Consider the following 20412-nt stretch of genomic DNA (forward strand, 5'->3'; position numbering starts at 1 on the left):
TAGCTACCTAAACTTTGGTGTAGCCTCTTACTTGTGTGTAACGTCATACATGATACCAACTACAGTTAAACAGAAGAGTATGTATTTTGAGTTTTTTTTCACGTGCATATCTTTGTATGTGACAACAGGCAGGTTAGAACTGGTAAATAACAATCGAGATTTGGAAGTTACACCACAACAGCACAGTGGTGCACAACTACTAATTGTACAAGTACTAATTGCCTTGAGTTTGTGATTTAGGGTTGACTTTATACATAAAGCCAATGCTATACCCCCCATACACACACACCACCCACCCCTCTTTCAATGTATTCATCTTTCTCAGCACTTTAATAATTCCTCAGTTTGACAACTTAGAATAGATGTGGAGGGATAATAAGAAAACCAAACTCTTTTTTTTTACTAAAAGAATAGATTTTATTTCAGCACTGTAAGTCATTTTCCAGACGCGACTTCAAACTGGCCCTGTTCTTTCAGCCTCCTCTTGTTCTCTTTTCAGCTCACTTGTTGTGATCAGACCACAACAGCATAACAACTAAAAGAAAAATTCTCTCCAAAACAATCTCTGGTGCCTCTTTTGTTGCTAACAATGAAACAATGATTAATAACGGTCATAGCAATAACAGCTGACATAATTATAATAACGCTAATGATGATATACCCTTCACTGCACAAGTCTTTTTTGAGTGGTCCAATGTTGAGTCTTTATGGACTTACAAATGAGACAAAACAGGCACCTGGTGCCTATCACCACAGATGAACTAAAGGGTAAATTTTGTTCAAATATTAATGGAGTGTTAGTAAAAGCAGTATCGATTTTTAGTCAGGACTAAACAATTAGACAGAGAGATGGAGAGATGCTGTGTGAAGTGAAGGGTTTTCAAGCCAGGATGGAGGGGGGGGTGTCAGGGGACTACAGCAACTTCACCAATTAGAATTTCAAACACTGGAACAAAGGGAAAAAAAAAACAGAATGCAATGACAAGACTGTTTTAATGAATGACTGTTTTAAATGTGAAGTTGACAATTTAATATATGGAGGGACCTGTTTGTTAACAAAAGGAATATTTACATCTCAAACCTGATCATACAAATTTGATTATGTAGTTGAGACCCAAATCTCATGCTGGGAACAGAAAAAAAAAAACAACAAAAAACATGATCTGTGGTTTCTTTTATGAGAGGGACATAAACATTCTGTCAGTGTGAATTTTAAATGCGATGTAAATATTTGTAGTTGACACCAAATAAGTGAATGAATTGGGGAACATATTATAGAGCTAAGATATTCTTTGGAACATTATTGTGCCTTCGAATTCAATGGCAGTTAAATATTTAAACATGTTTATAAGCAAGTACTAATCTTAATGTAAAATGTTACCAGAAATAACAAAGCAACTGAATCTAAGTGTGAAACTGATTTTGAATGAGAATGAGAAAGTTATGTCATTGAGGTGAAGTGGTACTAAACACAATACAATACAAAATATAGGGAACATTGCGATCGTTAGTTTAAAATGTTCAGTTCCACTACGCATATTTCAACACCAAAAGTAGCAACGGTAAAAGGATTAGCAGTAGCAATACCATTGAAAATAGTAAGAAAAACATATGCACATTTAGAAAATGAAATGGTTACAAAGTTTAGGATTTCTCACTCACGTTTCAAATATTTTACTTTCTCCATCAGTCTGATTATAAGTACGTACAGAAATAGTCTCAGTCACCACTAACATTGCTATTATCTTGTCATTACTGTTATCTCTGCTGCAGACATAAGAGAATCAAGCAGACAGCGAGTGAGGATGTGGCTTAGGGGATAAGAGACCTTCAGCAGGGAAAAAATAAGGTTAGTGGAATTAGGTGGAAGGGGTGAAAAGTGGTCTAATCTGAGACAATTTACAAGCGGATAACTTAGACAGCGTATCTGTATCTCGAAGGTGGTGCACTATTACTATGAAAGTAGCTTCATTTAAGGAGTAATCCGCTTAAAATTAAAATTCAGCACATTTTACATGTATCAGGTATGATTCAGCATTCGAAATCTGCGTCTATTAAGCTGAAAAACCAACATAAACATCGACTTTACGACTCGACTTTCTGATCAGCAATCTCATCTATTTGTGAGTGTCAGTATATTTGTTTGACAAGTATTCGTTTGTAGGAAGGGAACCTGAACTTGTGTATTTGTTACTGTGATCGTGGTGTATACTTATATTCCTGTGTGTGTGGTCAAGTTCTAGAATGATCTACACATCTATTCCTTTCTGCCTTTAACTGGAAACTGCAATCACAAACTGGGAAAGAAACAGAAAGCAATGGAATACAACCACCATTTAACACCTGCAGGCTGAGGTTCTGTACTCCAAGCATAACAATTGTAGTTACTACTATTACTGTATCATTTTCACTACAGTTATCTAATAATATTACCATCAGTATTAATTATTCTGTGTTTTTCATAAATGTTTAAATGGGTTAGGATAGTGGACCATGTAGAGAAAGACTAAAAAAGCAAAAGATGTAGAGGAAGAAATGATGAATCCATAAAGTTAGAGAGAAACTATATTTTTGACAAAGAAAGAGAATCATAAGACAAAATAACTAAAATAACAAACTAAGTGTGACCATACTGTGGATACAACTCACCATTGTGTCACTGTGTCGGTATGTGACTTCTCTCCTGTATTTGACTGTATGTCACTGCATCTCAGTGTCTCAATATTTACATTTCATCATGTGCATCAGTATCTGTGTGTCAATCAGTACAAGTGTTTTAAGCCCTTCAACTACAGATGCAGAAAATGAAAGAGCAGGCCAAGTACCAGATGCACCCATTGTTTAAACAGCAAAATGACATTACATGTTGAGTAGTCAAAAATATGCAGGGGACTTGTACTAAAGCAGTTTTTAACTTGGATGAGATTGAGACCATGTGTTCTGCACACCAATTTTCAGCCATACCAAAACAATATGAGTGGTATTTTCTACATCAAATTTCTCTGTAACTCTTGTATCAGAAAGTTCATTTTCCCTCTGCCAACTGAAAAGTTCCTACTGATCTCAGACAGATTAGGGTATCTCTATACCAGAGACCTGATACAGACACATCAACTTTAAAGCACAAGTGAAATAAAAAAAAAGTTTCAACTGTATGAATCACGCAACTCTCCTCTGTGCTCTAAATTAGCAAAAGTGCAAAATCTAAGGCCCTGAATTGTAAAATGGCTTTTAAAACACATTTGTAAAAATGCAGAATGGTATTTGCTCAGTGAAACTACGCCTTTCCCATGAGTGTAAACATAACATGGTACTTGATCTGCTTTTTCATTCTGGCCTATGAGCCTATGTCCTGGAATTGAAGCGGCCGAAGGGTTGCTCATTTACAATCACAATGACAACTGACACACTACACAAACACTGGGCACTAGCAGAGAGAGGGATGTTTTGTGTGTGAGAATGTGTGTTTGGTTGTGTAAGTGTGCAAGTGGCTAAAATTGCTTGAGTTAAATATATGCTATCGTACCCTTAAATCCCGTACTGTACCTAATCAACAAAACACAATATTTATACTATGGCCAAAGTCCAGACCAATACAGTCACAATAACACCAGTCCAGTTCGCAAGGGCCGATAAAGTACAGGACAGTAAACCACAGACTCGGACAGTACAGTACACCAAGAGAGATTCACTGTACTGAAGTCCCATAAAAGCCAGTATGTTCATTATTCAAAAGCCTAGGCTTGTAAAATTGAACTCACTAACCTTTCTTTGCGTAGACCTAGTATACAAAAGCTGAGTCCATTAAACAATTGTGTACCACAGCCACGTTTTGGCCAACAGAAAATTTTTAAGAGTTGCAAACCATTGTTTTACATTGGTTTTTGTTTTGGACAATTTGGTAATATTAAGGTGACTTCATCAAAAGGGCATTTAAAGTGATTTAGTGTAACTTTCCAATTAAATCTGGGGGTAACAAAGAGAATCAATCAACCACATATAAGCACTTAAATATAAAGAATTATTGTCAAAAGGCAATTAATAGAAATATATTTTGTGGTAATGTTAAAACATCATTACTAGCATAACAAAATAAGGTGCTTGAAGTAGGCTTTATACTTCATAGTTAAATTTGTTATTATGAAATATTTTTTGAATGTTTATCTAAAGGCCTGAAAACAGATAATTATCAAATATATTTGATTGCTTCTTGTTAAAAAATATTTTCCACTCTGACACAAACTGTTTCTCTTACTTTTCATTACTCACTCCCTCATTTCTTCATGCATTCATATTTTTCCCCTTCCTGAATCCACCTGAAGATTTCTGCATCTAACACCGTACATTCCAAATTCAGGGTAAGGATAACATTTTCCTCCAGCTAACAGAGTACATTTTGGTTTTCAGGGAACAAATGTACAAGCCTCCTATTTTAACCTGGCAGAGGACAACCCAGGGGGTTGAGATTTCTATGATCAATTTTCTCTAACATTTTCTAAATTGGCATTAATGTGCAATGTGTGACCTATTACATTGAAGGTATTTAATCTTATTTTAAATTTTGAAATAAAGAATATAACCATACTGGTTTACATCAAATGTCATTCTACAATCATGATGAAACACACAAACGCGCAGAGACCCATGTATAGTAAGAAGCACATACATAATGAGTGCAATCACTGACTTATGAGAACCTTTTAAATGACTGCTCTCCACAGTCACTGATTACACACACTAGCTCCACAAATTCTGTGGTTCATGAAGCCTCACACTCCCATCCCCATTGATATCTGCACATATTAAAGGTGCTGCATCTACACTTTAAGTGTCCTATATGTACAGGCTTAAAATTAACTCTCAATAAGATGAATGCCATTTAAAGGAGGCCATTAAAGGTTGGGTCAATCGTATTGTCCTTTACATTCTTTAAAGGATGAGGTCCAATCATTTCTAAGTAAATAAAGGTGCATCAGCTGTGCCATATAAAATTTGGGGCTTAAGGTGCTGAAGATTCAGATGACTACAAAATTTAGATTTGGTGGGTTAATTTGGGTTAGTTTTACTTGTTGGTGTCTCTAATTTGATGCTGCAAAGCTGAAGCATTCTTATTTGCTCATACAGAAAATTTTAGAGAGGGGTTAGAATTAATCACAGAAATAGTAAACGAAAAAGAGTCATACTTTTCATATTAGAATCGTATTACTTCAGTAAGCTCATTTTATGGGTCCCCCTCTAGTCCTGTATCATTCTGTACCTCATTTCCTACTCATTCTGTAGCTCCCATCACCTAAAACTCAGCACTTCCTTTTACATTTTTCTTGTGAATACTTCCCATGCTCTCAAACTCACTCAAAAACAATGAGCCTTTTATGAAAGCCACAGAGACCCCCTACCTACATCACTAATGTATAAACACATGATTCCCACCAAGCAGTGTTTCCCGCAGATAGCGTTTGCCAAGACGACCAGTATAAGCAAGAAATCTGCCCGCCTTGGCGACAGCTCTTAGATTAAAAATAAAATCAATAAGATTAGCTTTATAATTAAAAAATGTTAAAAAAAATTAGAATTAGCTGTACAAACAAGAAAGATTAACTTTTTTATCCAACACAAATGTGCTCAATCTGATTTCTCAGGAACCTAAGTGGAGGGTCTTGGCCAATATGAATGATTTCAGCTCTGTTCAAAATGTGGATGGTCTGCTGTTCTGCAGCAAAACATAACCCCTACTAGCTCTGAAATACAACACCTTTTAGTCACTTGCTGAAGTGGAATTCCTCAAACATTTACAATGACCTTACTGTAAAATATGCAATGTATTTTAGCCACTATAAAATAAATAGAAAGTGCATGGACATTAATTATTCTGAATAGTAAATATCTTTTTTAAATTGCATGCAGACCACTTAAATATTTCAGGATATTTAAACTATTTTATAATGTCAGCATAACTTAAAAGCCTTGGCAGTTCTTGCGCCTCCTTAGCTGTCAATACTGAAGTCCCCATTGGTTTTCTAGTGTTTGTCATCCAAAAAGAAATTATGTCCATCTCTGAAGCAAAGCCACAAAGAGTATGACAATGTATGTGGAGCTGTACTGTTCAATTTGGTAAGTACTTCCATGGTCATTTTTGCTCAAATATCAGAATTATGTTAAAATGAACTGGTAAGGTAATTACATATGAGTGTAATGTAATTCCCTGACAACGGTACATTTTCCTTTTCCTATTTTGCTTTAAGCTGCAAGCTTGGTTAAGGCCAGCACTGAGGTTTTCATTTGGCTGTCATAAAAAGGAAATGTGCAAGATTTCCACTCCAGTATTTCAAAATTTGCTGACAACATGTTAAACCTGAATATAGCATTATGAAGACACTGTGCATAATATGACCACCTACATTTAAAACCAATTATTACGTAAGCCCCTTTTGTTTCCATTGCTCCACCACTGCCTCCTGAAAAGCTGCAGAAAATCGACTGCAGAAGAGGATAAGGTGCCCTCTGCAGACCCACTACCAATTCTGGCTTAGAAAGTGGCTCTATTGAGCCTTTGTCACACAAAGAATTGACCAGCACCTCCACAGGGCTCTGGGAACAGAATGTTGTCTCTGAGTGGAATTTTGAATGGATACATGATATAAAGTGTGGTCACTGGCAGTATAAATATGAAATTAGCACAACCAAAAGTACATTTTAATGAGAACAAAGTGAAAAGGTATTTTTGTACTGATAACTTCTTGACTTCAATTAATTCAAAGCTAATCAATAAGGCCAATTTAAAAAAACATTTTACAACATTTCAACAGTTGGAATGAATCATTAGACTGAAGTACCAGCAGCTTTTAAAATATGAAATTAGATTTCAGGTTAACTGGATGTCCAGCTATGTTTTGCAGCCTGTGAAAGGACACGCATGCAGCCTGTTAAATGAGGCACAGCATGTAAACAACCTAAATCCCAACTGTAAATATCTTTTGACGTAAACAGTTTTAAAGTATGTAAGTTATACATATTAAAACATTATTTTTACCCAAAATAGTACTTGCCCTCAAGTATTTCTTGATCTGTCCTCCCCAAATAACTTTATTGCCATAGCTAATCTTGCCTGTGCGGGAAACACTGCCTCAGAATCTGTTTTGTGTCTATATTGTATACACATTATTATATAAATGAATGCAACATGATCACCTACATCTTTCCAAACCCAAATTAAAAGCCTTTGTACAGTACAATATAGCTACAGTCAGTATAGTGCAATTGAATACAGAACTGCTGCTTATTACTGTTGTTCAACACTTTGTGACACACTATGCAGTATGGTTCCTCAAAAGAACTACACTGCACATTTTGTCTGTGCTCTACTGTTCAACATTTAACTGTATTATACTGTACAGCAGTGTGTGTGTGTGTGTGTGTGTGTGTGTGTGTGTGTGTGTTTTGAATGATTAGACCTTAGCATGGCAAAGGCAGTATATTGTGGATTTTCTCCCACCGTCCTATATTTTGGGATGCGTCTACTCTTCTTTCTGTAGCACTCCATCGGACTGGCAGTCGTCAAGGCAAGAGGGGTCCTCCGTCTCTGCCCTGGCCTCGGATTGGCTGTCCCTGCTGGCTAAGGCACATTGGATTGGCTGGACCAATGGAGGCGGGTCCATAGGCGGACCAATAGTGGGTGCTGGAGAACTGCCATTCAAATGTTGGGACATGCCCCCTGGCACCTCCCCAGGTCCAGGTTTTCCTTCCCCTGTGGAATCCTCTGAAATTTTGGGGGGACTGGTAGAGGTTGGGGCAGTGGACAGAGTCTGACAAAACGGAACAAGGAGTAATCAGTCATTTCTGAACTGCCCAACACTGTCCCCTACTGTACATTCCTGCCATCTACTGGTGGAATAAAGTATTATAAGGAAAAGGCATTCACCTCCATGGCATGTGAATATAAGGGCTCAGCAACCTAACACCTATGCAGCGAAAGCACTGTTTTGTACGTAACACGCATTAAGAGCTCAGTCATCTAATTACATAAAAACAACCTAACATAAATTTGCTTACTGTTACTGAATAATTTTAAACATTAATTATTAAATTAAAATTATTAAAACAATAATTTTAATTTTAAACATTTTAATACTCAAGGTAGCACCAGTGCCACAAATTCTGGCCATCAAGCTTTCGGTCTACTCTGTGAGGAATGCTAAACATAGGTATGGCTGAGTTCAGTAAAGTGGAAATAGGGCTCAATACTGCCACAAGTAGACTAGTCCAACAATGACCGGTCAATCTGGATGTACTGCAGCTCTTCCCAAGATTATGAAATTGAAATCACTTTATAATCCAGTCAGCATGAAGGCAAAAGCAACCAAACACAGCACAACAGAAGCTGTCCAAAATGACAACTCGCTGGTGTGATAAATCCAATATCTAGACTAGCACAATAATACTGAGAGCACTGAGTACAGAGAAGACTAGTGTGTTCAACATCAGCTTTGTGTTTAAAAGTGCTACGGTCCAGCCAGCATACCTGAGTTCGATTTGTTACCACTTTTTTCCCGCCCCTTCCTCTTGCAGATACTTCTCTCCCCCGTCTTTGACAGAGAGAGGTGACACAGAGTGAGAGAGAGAATAAGTGTGTGAGAGAGAAGCAGAGAGTTTTAAAAACCTGTTCTAGACAGTTTTCCAACAAGATCTATGGGAACACAGGGAAGGTCAGAATAAATCTGGTTAAAATAAACTAATTAAATGGCACTTATATGTATTTCGCTTTGTTTCAGTCATGCAATGACATATGGACACAATCAGCTTTCAACTCATTCATATTTTCCTTTCCTAAATTTCCATTTGGTGTATTTCTATGATGTATTCAGTAGTTATACTTCTTATCCTGTACGTGGATGTGTTCACTTACCCTTTCCCTCCAACTGACACCACCTGCATGTCGAAACCCCCCCTCCCTCGGAGTGGTTTGTTACCAGCCCACTGTCCCACAACCATGCCGGCTATTTCCAACTTTCCTCCCTGGGGGGGGATAGGCTGAATACCTAAGACAGAGAGAGGGATATCTGAGCACTGTCTGTGGAGGGGAGAGGGACAGATGAGGTGATGGGGAATCAAAGGGCTGAGGGAGAGGGTACTCACCTGGGAAGCCACGTGGTCTGTGTGGAGGTGGATGCTGGTGGTGTGGGGGGGGCAGGGAGCCTAGGGGCCGAGGAGGGTAGAGATGAGGCGGGGGGTAGAAGGGTGGTGCCATAGACGGGGGCAGGAATGCTGGGGGAGGCAGAGGTGGCGGAGGTGGAGGTGGGCGGGAGAGATTGATGCCTTCCAGGATAGCTTGGCGCATATTCTCTACGCGAGTCACCTGCTCCTCCTGCAGAGGGAGAACAAGGGTGGAGAGATAACAGGGGAGATGCAGAGGGGAGAGAAAGGGATAGGGAAGAAAAAGAGGGAGATATGAAAGAGAAAAGAATGGACACGGTTGAATTCGCTGGTGAACAAAACACTGAAGTTACCAGTGAGATGCATGAAAATTTGAACAGTGGCACACATTTCAACAGAACTGTACCACTCCCAGAGGCACAACTGTGGTTAAAAATGTGGTTAAAGTAAGACTGAGTAAGACTTACCTGACCCTCACACAGATCGAGCAGAGTGCCTCTCTCCCGCGTCAGGGCCAGCTTGCTCTGGAAGAGTTTGCCATCGAAGAAGCCCCAGGGGCAGCAATGGTCCCAGGGGAGAGGCTGTCCGCACACGTCATTAACGAAGAGGGCCGTATCCACCCCACTCATGAACAGAGCAGCCAACTGAACCCCACGACCGTCTACTTTATCCACCTGGTCGAGGAGAACCAACCAATTAGAACCAAGGGCCTGCAATTTGCAGAGAAAATGCCACCCCTGAGATGAGATGGTGAGAAATAAGGGGCAACAATAAAGGGGAAGGGCAAAGGAAAGGCAGAGGTGTCTGTCTGAGCCAGACAGATGTCTGCTCCTACTAGCCCAGGAGAAGACCCAGGAGACAACTAGTTCTCAAACACCCAAAATTTAAAATAATTTACGTTCATCACTGAAGGAAATGACATTTTCCAGTGGCTATTACTTCCATCATACTAGAGAAGCCTGATCGTTAATTTCTCCAGAACACTTTGGAACATTCCATGGGGCTCTTAAGAAGCACAACAAGTCATGACTTTGGTTTAACATCTCAACCAGAAGACTGCATCTCCTATAGTGCAGTATTTTGTCCAGACAGAAGCTTGCCCTTTACTGGCCCATGAACTTCCCATTTCCAGCAGGGACTTGGCTTTGCCAAGCTTTTCATCCAACTACTAAACAAACTCCTTAGCTTGAGCCGCTAGACAAGACAAAGCTGCAGGGTGGCACTCAAACAGAGCACGTCTTCATTTTGCCTCAAGTACCCAGCTAGATAACGGCATAATAGCATGAGGCATCCACCTTGCTCATATGTTCCACGGATGAGGCACTGCACAGCTTTCAATTTTTAGGTTTTATCTGTCTGTTCTCACTAGTTCTCAATAGTTCTCACTGAAGCCAACTCTGGTGGCTGCAATCATTAACATTAGCCAGCTAGCAAACTTTTGGGTGGGGAGAAAGAGAGGAAGACAGAACAAAGCGAAATTCAAATCAGCACCTTGTGCTCCTGTAGCTTCTCTGTGTCGTATAGCTGACTCGATACGGCCTGCGCCAAAAAGGCATCCAGCTCGTGGCGCTGCAGGATGCGGCCCCCCGGCCACTGCATCATATACCTGTACACACAGCACACCTGGATTAGGCAGATGGAGGGGAGTACAGAGCGAAGCTTATTGCTGCAGACACATCAGTGACTAGCAAGGGCCACCGTAAATCCAAGGTACCTGAGCACGCAGCACATGAGCAGCAGGTGAGAGGGCACACAGGCGGGGTTGAGCAGGGCGGGACAGTCGGAGCGCATGCAGGCAAGGAAGGCCCGGGTCCGGCGGCTCCGATCCTCAGAGGCTCGGCCCAGCCACAGGCGACGCAAGTTGGGGCAGGTCCACTCCCGGAAGCACAGTGCTGGCACGAGGTCGGGGGTGAGAGCCGATTTGGCCTTGCTGGGGCACCACTCCTTCACCACTACTGGGGGCACTGTGGAGGGCAGCCAGGGAGAAGAGACATTTCAATGACACATATCCATATAAAAAACCCTGTGTATTTATAGCTGTGGTTTAATCAGGGCAACTAGCAACCATTCACCCCATGCTCAGTCACACACCCCGGCCACCTGCCCTCACCCTCCAGTGGGCCTCTCCGGCGCAGTGCTGCCCTCTCCAGCCTTCTGTGGGTCTCCGCCAGGCTGAACAGAACCCCGTAGGCATACTGACGGGCTGAGCGGAACAGCAAGGAGGCCGGGGGCAGGTCAGGATTACACTCATCCTCTATGCAGACCGGCATCTTCACCTCTCCCTAGGGGAGGAGGCAGGGCAGGGAGAGGTCAGAAGTTGCAGCAGAAGGAAATCACTGGTAGTGCTGTACCATGTTGAGGGCAGGGTCAATTTGGGGGTAGTAGAGAATGTGTGTGTCGTATTGTGGTAAGAATGTGGTAGATTTGGGGGTACCAGAGAGTGTATGCATTGTTTGGCGGTTATGATGTGGTCAATTTGGGGATACAGGAGTATGTGAATGTTGCAAGTTTCTAGATTTGGGGGCACCAGTGTGTGTGATTCTCCTGTTACATTACTTTACATGCATTTAGCAAGTGCTCTTATCCAGAGAAACCTACAGCACAACAGAACAAAAGTGTATCTATTCAATTTAACAAGCATTAATGTCAGGCTAACAACATACCCAGACCAGTGAGTGTGAGCATAACACTACTCAAATCCTACCACAAGTTAAATTGTACAACCTGACAGAAGCATACTACGATACAACAGTCCCTAGAACACAAAGTCCAAACTATATCACAATACTACAGGTGAAATAAGTATCAAATATAAGAGGTATCAGGTATTAGGAGGCAGGACTGAAGTGGAACTGAGATGCAGTCTGAAGCGGTGGGTCTTCAGTCTGCATCAGAAGATGGTCAGTGATTTTGCTGTCCTGACCCCCATGGCGAGTTCATTCCATCACTGAGGGACCAGTACAAACAGGGATTGTGTGTGTAGTTAGGTTGTGGTAGATGTGGGGGGAGATCAGTGCAAATGGCTTACCTTGGTAAGGATGTGGTAGATGTGGGGGTACATGAGCCCTCTCCTATGCCTGTGTTCTGCCACCCTGAGCACCTCTGTGCTGACCCGGGGCAATGGGGGTGTGGTGATGTCCATGTGACTCCGTGTTGCCATGGAGAGGAGTGATGGAATGCCACCACTATTGACATGGGAACCATCCCCTGAGGCCCCAAACCCTTGGCTTGTTGGATCCTCCCACTTGGAGGCTGAATCAGTCACATGGCTGGGGAAGAGACAGAGAAAGACATTATGAAATTATGTTTCATTCAGTTTAGTTTAAAGCAAGTATTTACACATTGCTACCTTGTCTAATAGCTTGCCTTTCATTTCAATGGATGCAATTTCCATAGCAGAAACAATGTAAGTACAGCTTGCACCCCCCCCCTTATTTAGTGCTGTAAAAGAACAAACCAGAGATGTTAAAGAGTAAGAGAAGAGAGACGTTTTCTTTACTTGGCGCTATTGTTGTTTTGTTCATCTCCATCAAAGGAAGATGGCGGGGAGGGTGAGGGGCCTGAGGCAGCAGCTGTGTGGTGATTGGGTAGCTTGCCTCCCCCCTGGGAGGAGTCATATGGAGCTGACCACTCAGATAAGCCTGTTTTTCCTTCCAATGAATCACTGCAGTCCTGCAGAGGCGGTGGGTTCTGGAACAGAAGGGCGGGGCCGGGAGCTGACACAGGTCCGTGTGGCACACCATGATAAGGCACCTTATAGCCCGTCACCTGAGGCGGGGCAGGGTGAACCAAGAGCAAGCTTAGAGGTGTGTTCCAAGTCATTACCCATATGGTTAGGCTGTCCCACTGAGATTAAAACTAGGAAAACACACGCATTCATCACATGCAACACCAGAAATCAGCACATCTGCCAAAGACACAACGTTGTTTTGGTCTAATTTTGCATTCATTAACCATGGAGCAGAGTAACTTAATGGCAGGACAGGCAGTCCTTTGATAGAGCCTGGGAAAGACTGAAAGATGTGGGGACAGGGAAATGCAGATAAAAAACGAAAGAGGATTGCATAATATGACATTTATATAGAGGAGGACAGGTTAAGCTGCTTTCACAAAAAAGCATAAAATGATGCATACAGAAGAAAGTGTCTCACCTGAGCCTTTCCAGGTGGCAATGCACCCATGTGACCTGGGGGACCCCCAATATGACCAGGAACAAAGCCTGGGACTGAAGGCGAGAGAGAAGAAGCTGTTACACATTGACAGAAGAGATTAATAGAACTCACTGGCACTGTACACAACAGGCAGACATTGACACAGGTGGCTAGATAAAGACAGAATGCACCCACATCCCACAAAAAGGGGATGGAAAAACTGAGGGCAGAGGTGTGGTGTGAAATGGGTGGGTTTGACGTGAAAGAACCTCACAGAGGTATGGTGGGCGGGGTCCCATTGTGAGTGGGCGGGGTTTACTTGCTGCTGAAAAATACTCCACTGCTTTCTTAAACCTCGCCATCTTATCTTCTGTGCGTGACTGAGGAAAGAGAGGAACAGGGCATAGCAGTTATTACAAGCAGAACTGCATACTGGAAGTACCCTTCACAATGCCTACATATCTAATGTGGTTACCCTCAGATACACTAAAAATGGCAAGCTTAACTTATTGTGATTACATCAATTTCAGTTACACTGAAATGTGCAAAGTAAGTGTGTATATTGATCTGTGTACCAAGGCAGACGTAAACATTTGTGTGACCTTGTGCAAGTACAATGGTGTGCTGCAATTACTGGCTGTGGTGTGTGAGTAAAAAGTGGAACAAAACAAAGGAAATGATAACTAAGTTCATACTTTTTTTATTATCTCTGACTTCATAAAAACAAAATGTTTTTAAAAAACTAAAAATTGGATAGAAAGCATCCCATACATACAGAATTTACCCATACATACCCACCCAATGAAATACGTTATCACAGCTGATGGTGCAAAAATCTAAATGGTATAAATAGTACACAAATTGTTCTCTCTGCCAGTTAAATTTTTGCAAAATTTGACATTACAAAATTTGTATTTGTATTATTAAAAAATACAGAAGTAAATGACTGCATGGAGAAATATCTAAGTAACAAAGACTATGTGATGATACAGCCTGGCCTGCATCAACAGCTATTAATAATCTAGAAACATAAGTATAGTCTTATAGCATTATCAGTATTATATGTGAATATAATGGCAGTGTAGATCTGTGCTGTTGAATGTTATTTGAAAGATTTCTGAAAAGTGTGAATAAATGTGAATTTCATGTTTTTTGGAATAAAACTCATTATTTGAGAACAATATGACTTTGTCCCCTGCAAGTCTATTAAAGTAGTCATTTTAATTTCTTCAAGCAGAAAAACCCCATCTGAACATTATTCTGTTACATAATGTTTTTACCTCTATTTAATCAGAGGAAGAATAAATATGGAGGACTCTGTATGAGATAGTCTTGTGTAAGCAAGCTTGTGTTCAAGCATGCATGTGTGTCTAAGCATGCTAGCACACCTGAGACTGCTTGAAGACATCCTTAGCCACAGCATCCAGATTAGCCAGGTCTTTGATGGAGGCGACGTACTCGGACACAGCCTTGATGACAACCTCACACGGTGGGAGAACCAACTGATGAGACTTCATCTGAGAGAGACCAAGGGCCACGAGGATAAAGAAAAAGAGCAAGTGGTTGCAGAATGGGGTGCACTGATGTGTATGATGCTGAGGGATAGTCTCAAGTGATGAGTGAGGGCAGAAAGGCAGTGAGACTGGAAAATGCAGAGGAATGGTGGTATCTCCTCCTGGTGGGAGAACAGGGACAGCAGTGTGGCATAGTAGTAAGGAGCAGGGCTCATAACCAAAAGGTTGCTGGTTCTATTCTCTGCTTGGGCACTGCTGTTGTACTTAACAGTGAACTGCCTCAGTAAATACCCAGCTGTATAAATAGATAAAATTGTAACCTGCTGGATGTATGCGTTCTGCTCTGGACAAGAGCATCTGCTAACTGAAAATATAATGTAACGGTGCAGGTAATAGCCAGTCCTGAGGATTTTAGAAATGCACTTCAATCTACCAGCTGCACTCCATAGTCTAAGAATAGCGGTGAGAACACTAAGGGCCCCAATTTCCTAATCTTCCACAGCATCCCAGACCAGCTGCTGTGCGTATTTGTCCTCTGACAGTGTCCATTGAGCACACAGATGAGGACTGCACTGGCTCCTCTGCCTGAGTGCATCTGGGGCTTTATACATACGCAATCATAGAACAATCACTTCAATTTCATGAAAATTCACTGCAGATGACCAAGGAAGGAGTTTATGTACATGGAGTAATGCAACACAGAACATAATGAGATTTATTACAGGGAACTATTTTTGAATGTGAATCTTTCTCTTCAGGTTTTCAAAATAAGATTTAATAGAGTGTGAGGACGAACCAATGGATCGAAAATATTTCAGGGAAAAAAAACATGATTACCACAAAGAACAATATAAATGCAAATGAATTACAGGTCCTGTGTTTTCATGAAATAAAATTCTTGTTGAAAATGTAAACAAATACTTATGAATACCCACTGTTAACAAGACATGCAAGCTTAATCACTGCTGCTTTTATTTCAGGAACATAAGTCTTTGGTTTTAAACATACCTTTCATTTATGTAGGACGTCTGCTTGAAAATCATGCCAAGTAAGCACGCTCTGTGAAATATGTGGCCATTTTGCATCTGATGTCACCAGCCCGCTAGTAGACGACAGGCTTCTCCAACGCTGACAGCTAGGGGTCGACCGATTATCGGCCTGGCCAATTATCGGATATGATATCCAGCATTTTTACCATTATGGGAATCGCTTTTTTTTTTTTTAATCCGATTGCCGATAAAATAAATTAATTTAAAAATGCGCTACTTTAGCTCTGATGCAGCCGTCTCTCTCTGTCTGTAGTCACCACTCTGTGGTCTCGAGCAATGGCCCGCCTACAGCACTATCTGACTGGTTACACAAAGAAAAATGATGACTTGAAAAAATGTCCTTTATTAAATAATAAATCAGCATTTTTATTTGCATAAAATTTGTTTTTCCTTTTAACTTGAGGTGCTTCTGTTTTCCTTCTTTAATAAAATAAAATAAAAGTAGCCAGCCATGACCTAAGCATGTGCAAAAATTGGCCCGAATTGTCTTTGGCAATGAATGATTGAACTATATGTACAATTCAGTGGCAGCTCCTGCCAAATCTCTCGGGGGGCAATGGTTGCGACGATGGCTAAGGTGACCCGTTCAATGGGTAAATTAACAGCTAGCTAACTAGACATTGTCACATTGCAAACAAAGCGTTAGCTACTTCGCAGCCTGCTAGCCACGTCTTCTGCTCATATCAGCTCAGTGAAAATCCCCAGTTATACGATTCCCCCCCCTTTGTGTATACTTGATTGATGTTTAAATTTGGTCTGGGTGGTCCTAATTCTTCAGTTGCCAATTTATCCTGATTACTACGACGACTGAAAGGTATTTCTCCTAATGACACGGTCGAGTTGCTCTGAGTTGAGGTAACATTAGCCATGTTGACCTTGAATGTGACAAGATCGCTGGCTGCTCCGACAATCCCTACACCAGGTTACGTATGAAAAGAAGCACATTAGTGCAAGCCCACCCGGAACCCATACAGACTGCACTGCAGTGCCTGCAGTTCGAAAAAAATTGCCTTAACATGAGAGTCTATCACAGCAATCTGGGCAATTTCCAACTAGACTGAAATTGCCCCAAAGGGGCGGTACTCCACGGAAAATGACTTGAAGCTGATTGGACTATTATATTCAGAGGCAGGACAAACTGTCTAGAACAGTCACAGCTAGCGTAACATTGTGGTAGAATGTGATAGAAAAATTCCCTTCCTTTCCCCCTTTGGTGGTGCATCGCCCGACCGCCCTAAGGAACAAACCGCCCCTGGTACAAATGCAAAACAAAAACAATACAATTTATGACAAGGAGAGATAGTAGAACGCAGCTGTACTGGCAAAATAACCATATAATATCCTGGTAGATTTCATCACAGTCCCACGATGGTATTGAGACATTTTTATCGCGATATCATGAAATTTGATACATCATTACATCCCTACTTTATTTACTTTATAAAATTTTGGGGAGCTATTTTGTTTATTTATTTATTAAAATTTTCTGTTAACTTTGTAAGAAATGCTGCTGGGACCTCCCTGCACTTTCTGTTTTAAGATAATGTTGAAAAGTTCTCTTTTAATTAAACATATGCTTAAAGGCATTTCAACCTTCAAGTTTTGTGTTGGAGTTTGTGTTATTCTAAATTTTGACACCAAGATTTTCATTTTTACTGCAAATGTATATTGGTCCCAAATATTGGTTACCGGTCTCCTTGATTACTAATAATCGGTATCGGCCCTGTGTGTTTGCTTTTTCACTGTTTATTCACCCATATTTGTTGCCAGTTCTACAACAAAGATTGCAATTTATGGTGAGAGGTGTCTAATCAAAGTGCGATGAGGGGTGCTGTTTGTGTCTAGTACAATTTGCATAATCACTCTTAGTAAATATCCCACAAAATCATAAACAGGGGAAATGCTGGTTGTGATGCAGAGTCCTCTGCACCTTTGCCAGAAGGAAACGTACAGAGACCAAACGTACAGGCTGACCAACAGTACCTTGAGAGAGGCCAGTGGATGCTCTGGCCCCAGCAGACTCCAGTGGAAGGCAGCTAAGTCTTCATCTGGCAAAATGTGATTGCCTGAAAAGTAGGGTTATTAGTCATTCTGGTGTAATAATATGATGACTAAAATCATTTTAATAGACCCAAGACAAGACATCAGTTGTAATGATTCTTCACATTAAACCACATCACTTCGCAGCAATTCTTCCCCTCTTATCTTTCCTGAGTACTAGAAACCCCTCCTCACCCCACAGGCTCCCAATAATCCTGTCAAACCCAGCAGCAACCCGTGTAACCCCCCCTCACCCAGCAGAGCAGCAAAGGTGGGAAGATGTTGTGTCTTCAGGCCCAGCTGCCGGGCAGCCTCAGCCAGCAGGTACTGATGAGTTGTGAGGTTCTTCCCATTCCAGGAGAGTTTGAGCGCATGGGAACTGAAATAGGCCGGGACGTTGCACAGTGCAAATTCTGAGTCCTGGGCAATCAGACCCTGGAAACCATGGTCCCTGTAAAGGGACAGCACCTCCTGGTGGTGATCCTCCAGTGTCTGCACCACCTAGGAGGAAATATTAGATACAGAAAAGCACTGGGCACTTCACTATACTTAACAGACTTGAATGGTCTTTAGGCATTCAGCATACTATGCGGCATACAGTGTATCACAAACTACTTTTGTGATACAAATTAAAAAATAATATCACTGGCATGTGCCAGATATTATAACATGTAGCATTCACAAAGATAAGCAAACGACAAGGTTCGCTAACTATGGTTGCTAGCCAGCTACTCACCCGAACGCGGAAGCGGAGCATTGCCAGACGTACACAGTGGCTAAGACAAGCCGGGGGAAGGAACCAAGCCCTCGGGGGCGGTGTCGCCTTGGTGCCGACATGGTTTACAATGAGCTGTGCCGTTTGTCGCTGTCCCTGGGCCCGTCGCGCCCACTCTGGCCATCGGTCCTTCCCCAAAGTGCCATTGAAAACCACCACCAACTCGAGGCCACCTTGGTACAGACACGCCTGGGAAAGCGCGCCCAGGTAGCCCAACATCGCATTCCACTCGCCGCCACACACCCAGTCGGTCTGGTAGCCTCCATACAGGCGCTGCAGCCCGGAGTCTGCATCGACCAGAACCCGTACTGGTGTTGGAAGAGATGGCGGGGGAGGCAGAGAGCCTGGGTGATGATGCTGATGGGGATGATAGTGGTGAGGGTGCGGCTGATGTCGAGCCGCGGTTCGGGCGAGTTTTAATAGGTCGACTGGTACGGCAGCTCCGGGGCACCGTTTTTCTAAATACTCCTGAAACCCCTGTACACCCATTGCCGTGTATTATGATCTTTTCATGTGCTTGTGTGTTTTAAATGATTACTTAAATAGCAAGACCCCCTGCAAAGTTATCTAAGTGTTTGATCAGTCAAGCCACTTAAAAATCTGGCTATTCACTTAATGACAAGATGAATATGATAACAGTGAATTTCAATACCACCAAGAATTAAGGCTAGGAGGAACAAACAAATCTGAACTTTTTTGCTGGCAGGCTAGCTAGCTAACAATATGGAGATACTCTTACACTGGTCAATATGGATAGTTAAGGTTATCTAACAATTTCTAACTCTGTGGGTGTGTTTCGTTGGCTAACTAGCTAACCTGTCACCTAGCTAGTTAGTGTGCGAAGAATGTTTTATTTTGTCACGGGTGTGTGTCCATTATGTTCAGGATCGGTGGCTTGCTAGTTACTTAAACATCTAGCTAGCCGCATGCTACTGGTACTAATCTGGCTAGCGAACTAGCTGGCTTGCAACTTTACTTGCTAGTCAGCCAGTCAATCAATAGCAATAATAGAAGTTAGCTACCTAGCTAGATCCCGACATCTCATTAGCTTCAGATTCCCATACAGTTACCTAGCTCGTTCTTTAATTAATTATCTAGCTAGCTAAGTTTATTATACTACCTACACGAGTTACCATTCCTTGCTAGCTACCTAGCTAACCGCTCAGGATAGACAGCCTATTGGAAAGATTGCTAGCTATAGGAAAGTATCGATTATAACTAGCTAGCTAACTAGCTAACAGGCTAGTCGTTCAGATTGATCGACTGAAACATTGTTAATGAGTTTCGATTTTGCTTAAATTTGCGAAGGGAAATATAGTATGGAAAAAAATAATACTAGGGTGAAATTTTCAAAATAAAAAGACGACTATGGCTCCCCTGCTATTACTCACGAATTCATGTTGAGAGTAAAAATTTCATGCGATGTTCGCCATCTTGTGAACCTCTTGGCCGTCGGGTTGCCAGGTCCATATGGTTAACGGTTCAAAAAAGCTGATCAAAATTGGCAAAACCCTCAGAAATGTTTTAATGTAAATACGTGAAATAAGTCACTGAAAAATACTGAATAGTGCGAGTAGGAATTTGCTGAAATTTTAGAGAGAAATATATAGCTAACAAAATCAAGTGAAGAGATTTCATTTTTCGTGTCATTTTCTCAAGTGTGGGCATGCTATTTAAAAAAAAAATATCCGTGTCAATCATTGTTCTGGGGTGGACAATTGAAATGTGTAGAA

General features: G+C 41.5%; 1 protein-coding gene across 2 annotated transcripts; it reads right to left on the reverse strand.

Annotated features, from left to right (window-relative positions):
- Nucleotides 1-1452: 1452 nt before the first annotated feature.
- fam120c (family with sequence similarity 120C) lies at nt 1453-20118 on the reverse strand. Of its 2 annotated transcripts, none has more exons than XM_036532497.1 (16): nt 18641-20118; nt 18159-18405; nt 17848-17930; nt 14690-14818; nt 13576-13681; nt 13302-13375; nt 12650-12840; nt 12179-12419; nt 11261-11432; nt 10865-11114; nt 10642-10756; nt 9618-9824; nt 9133-9361; nt 8903-9035; nt 8519-8582; nt 1453-7802 (listed from the first exon to the last, which is right to left on the reverse strand). In XM_036532497.1, the coding sequence occupies exons 1-16, from the start codon at nt 19166-19168 to the stop codon at nt 7515-7517; spliced, it is 3057 nt and encodes a 1018-aa protein (XP_036388390.1). In that variant the 5' UTR covers nt 19169-20118; the 3' UTR covers nt 1453-7514. The 2 variants fall into 2 exon arrangements, with proteins under 2 accessions (XP_036388390.1, XP_036388389.1); XM_036532496.1 differs by having other exon boundaries at nt 12650-12918.
- Between the last annotated feature and the right edge of the window lie 294 nt (nt 20119-20412).

Source organism: Megalops cyprinoides, chromosome 7, assembly GCF_013368585.1.
Source record: "Megalops cyprinoides isolate fMegCyp1 chromosome 7, fMegCyp1.pri, whole genome shotgun sequence".
Taxonomy (NCBI): Eukaryota; Metazoa; Chordata; class Actinopteri; order Elopiformes; family Megalopidae; genus Megalops; species Megalops cyprinoides.

Coding starts and splice junctions, on each gene's coding strand:
- fam120c (XM_036532496.1), bottom strand. CDS start 19,168: ATGGGTGTACAGGGGTTTCAGGAGTATTTAGAAAAACGGTGCCCCGGA. Junction 10,757..10,864: donor CTCATGTGCTGCGTGCTCAG/GTACCTTGGATT, acceptor CTGTGTGTACAG/GTATATGATGCAGTGGCCGG. Junction 7,803..8,518: donor TGGTAACAAATCGAACTCAG/GTATGCTGGCTG, acceptor CCGTTTTGTCAG/ACTCTGTCCACTGCCCCAAC.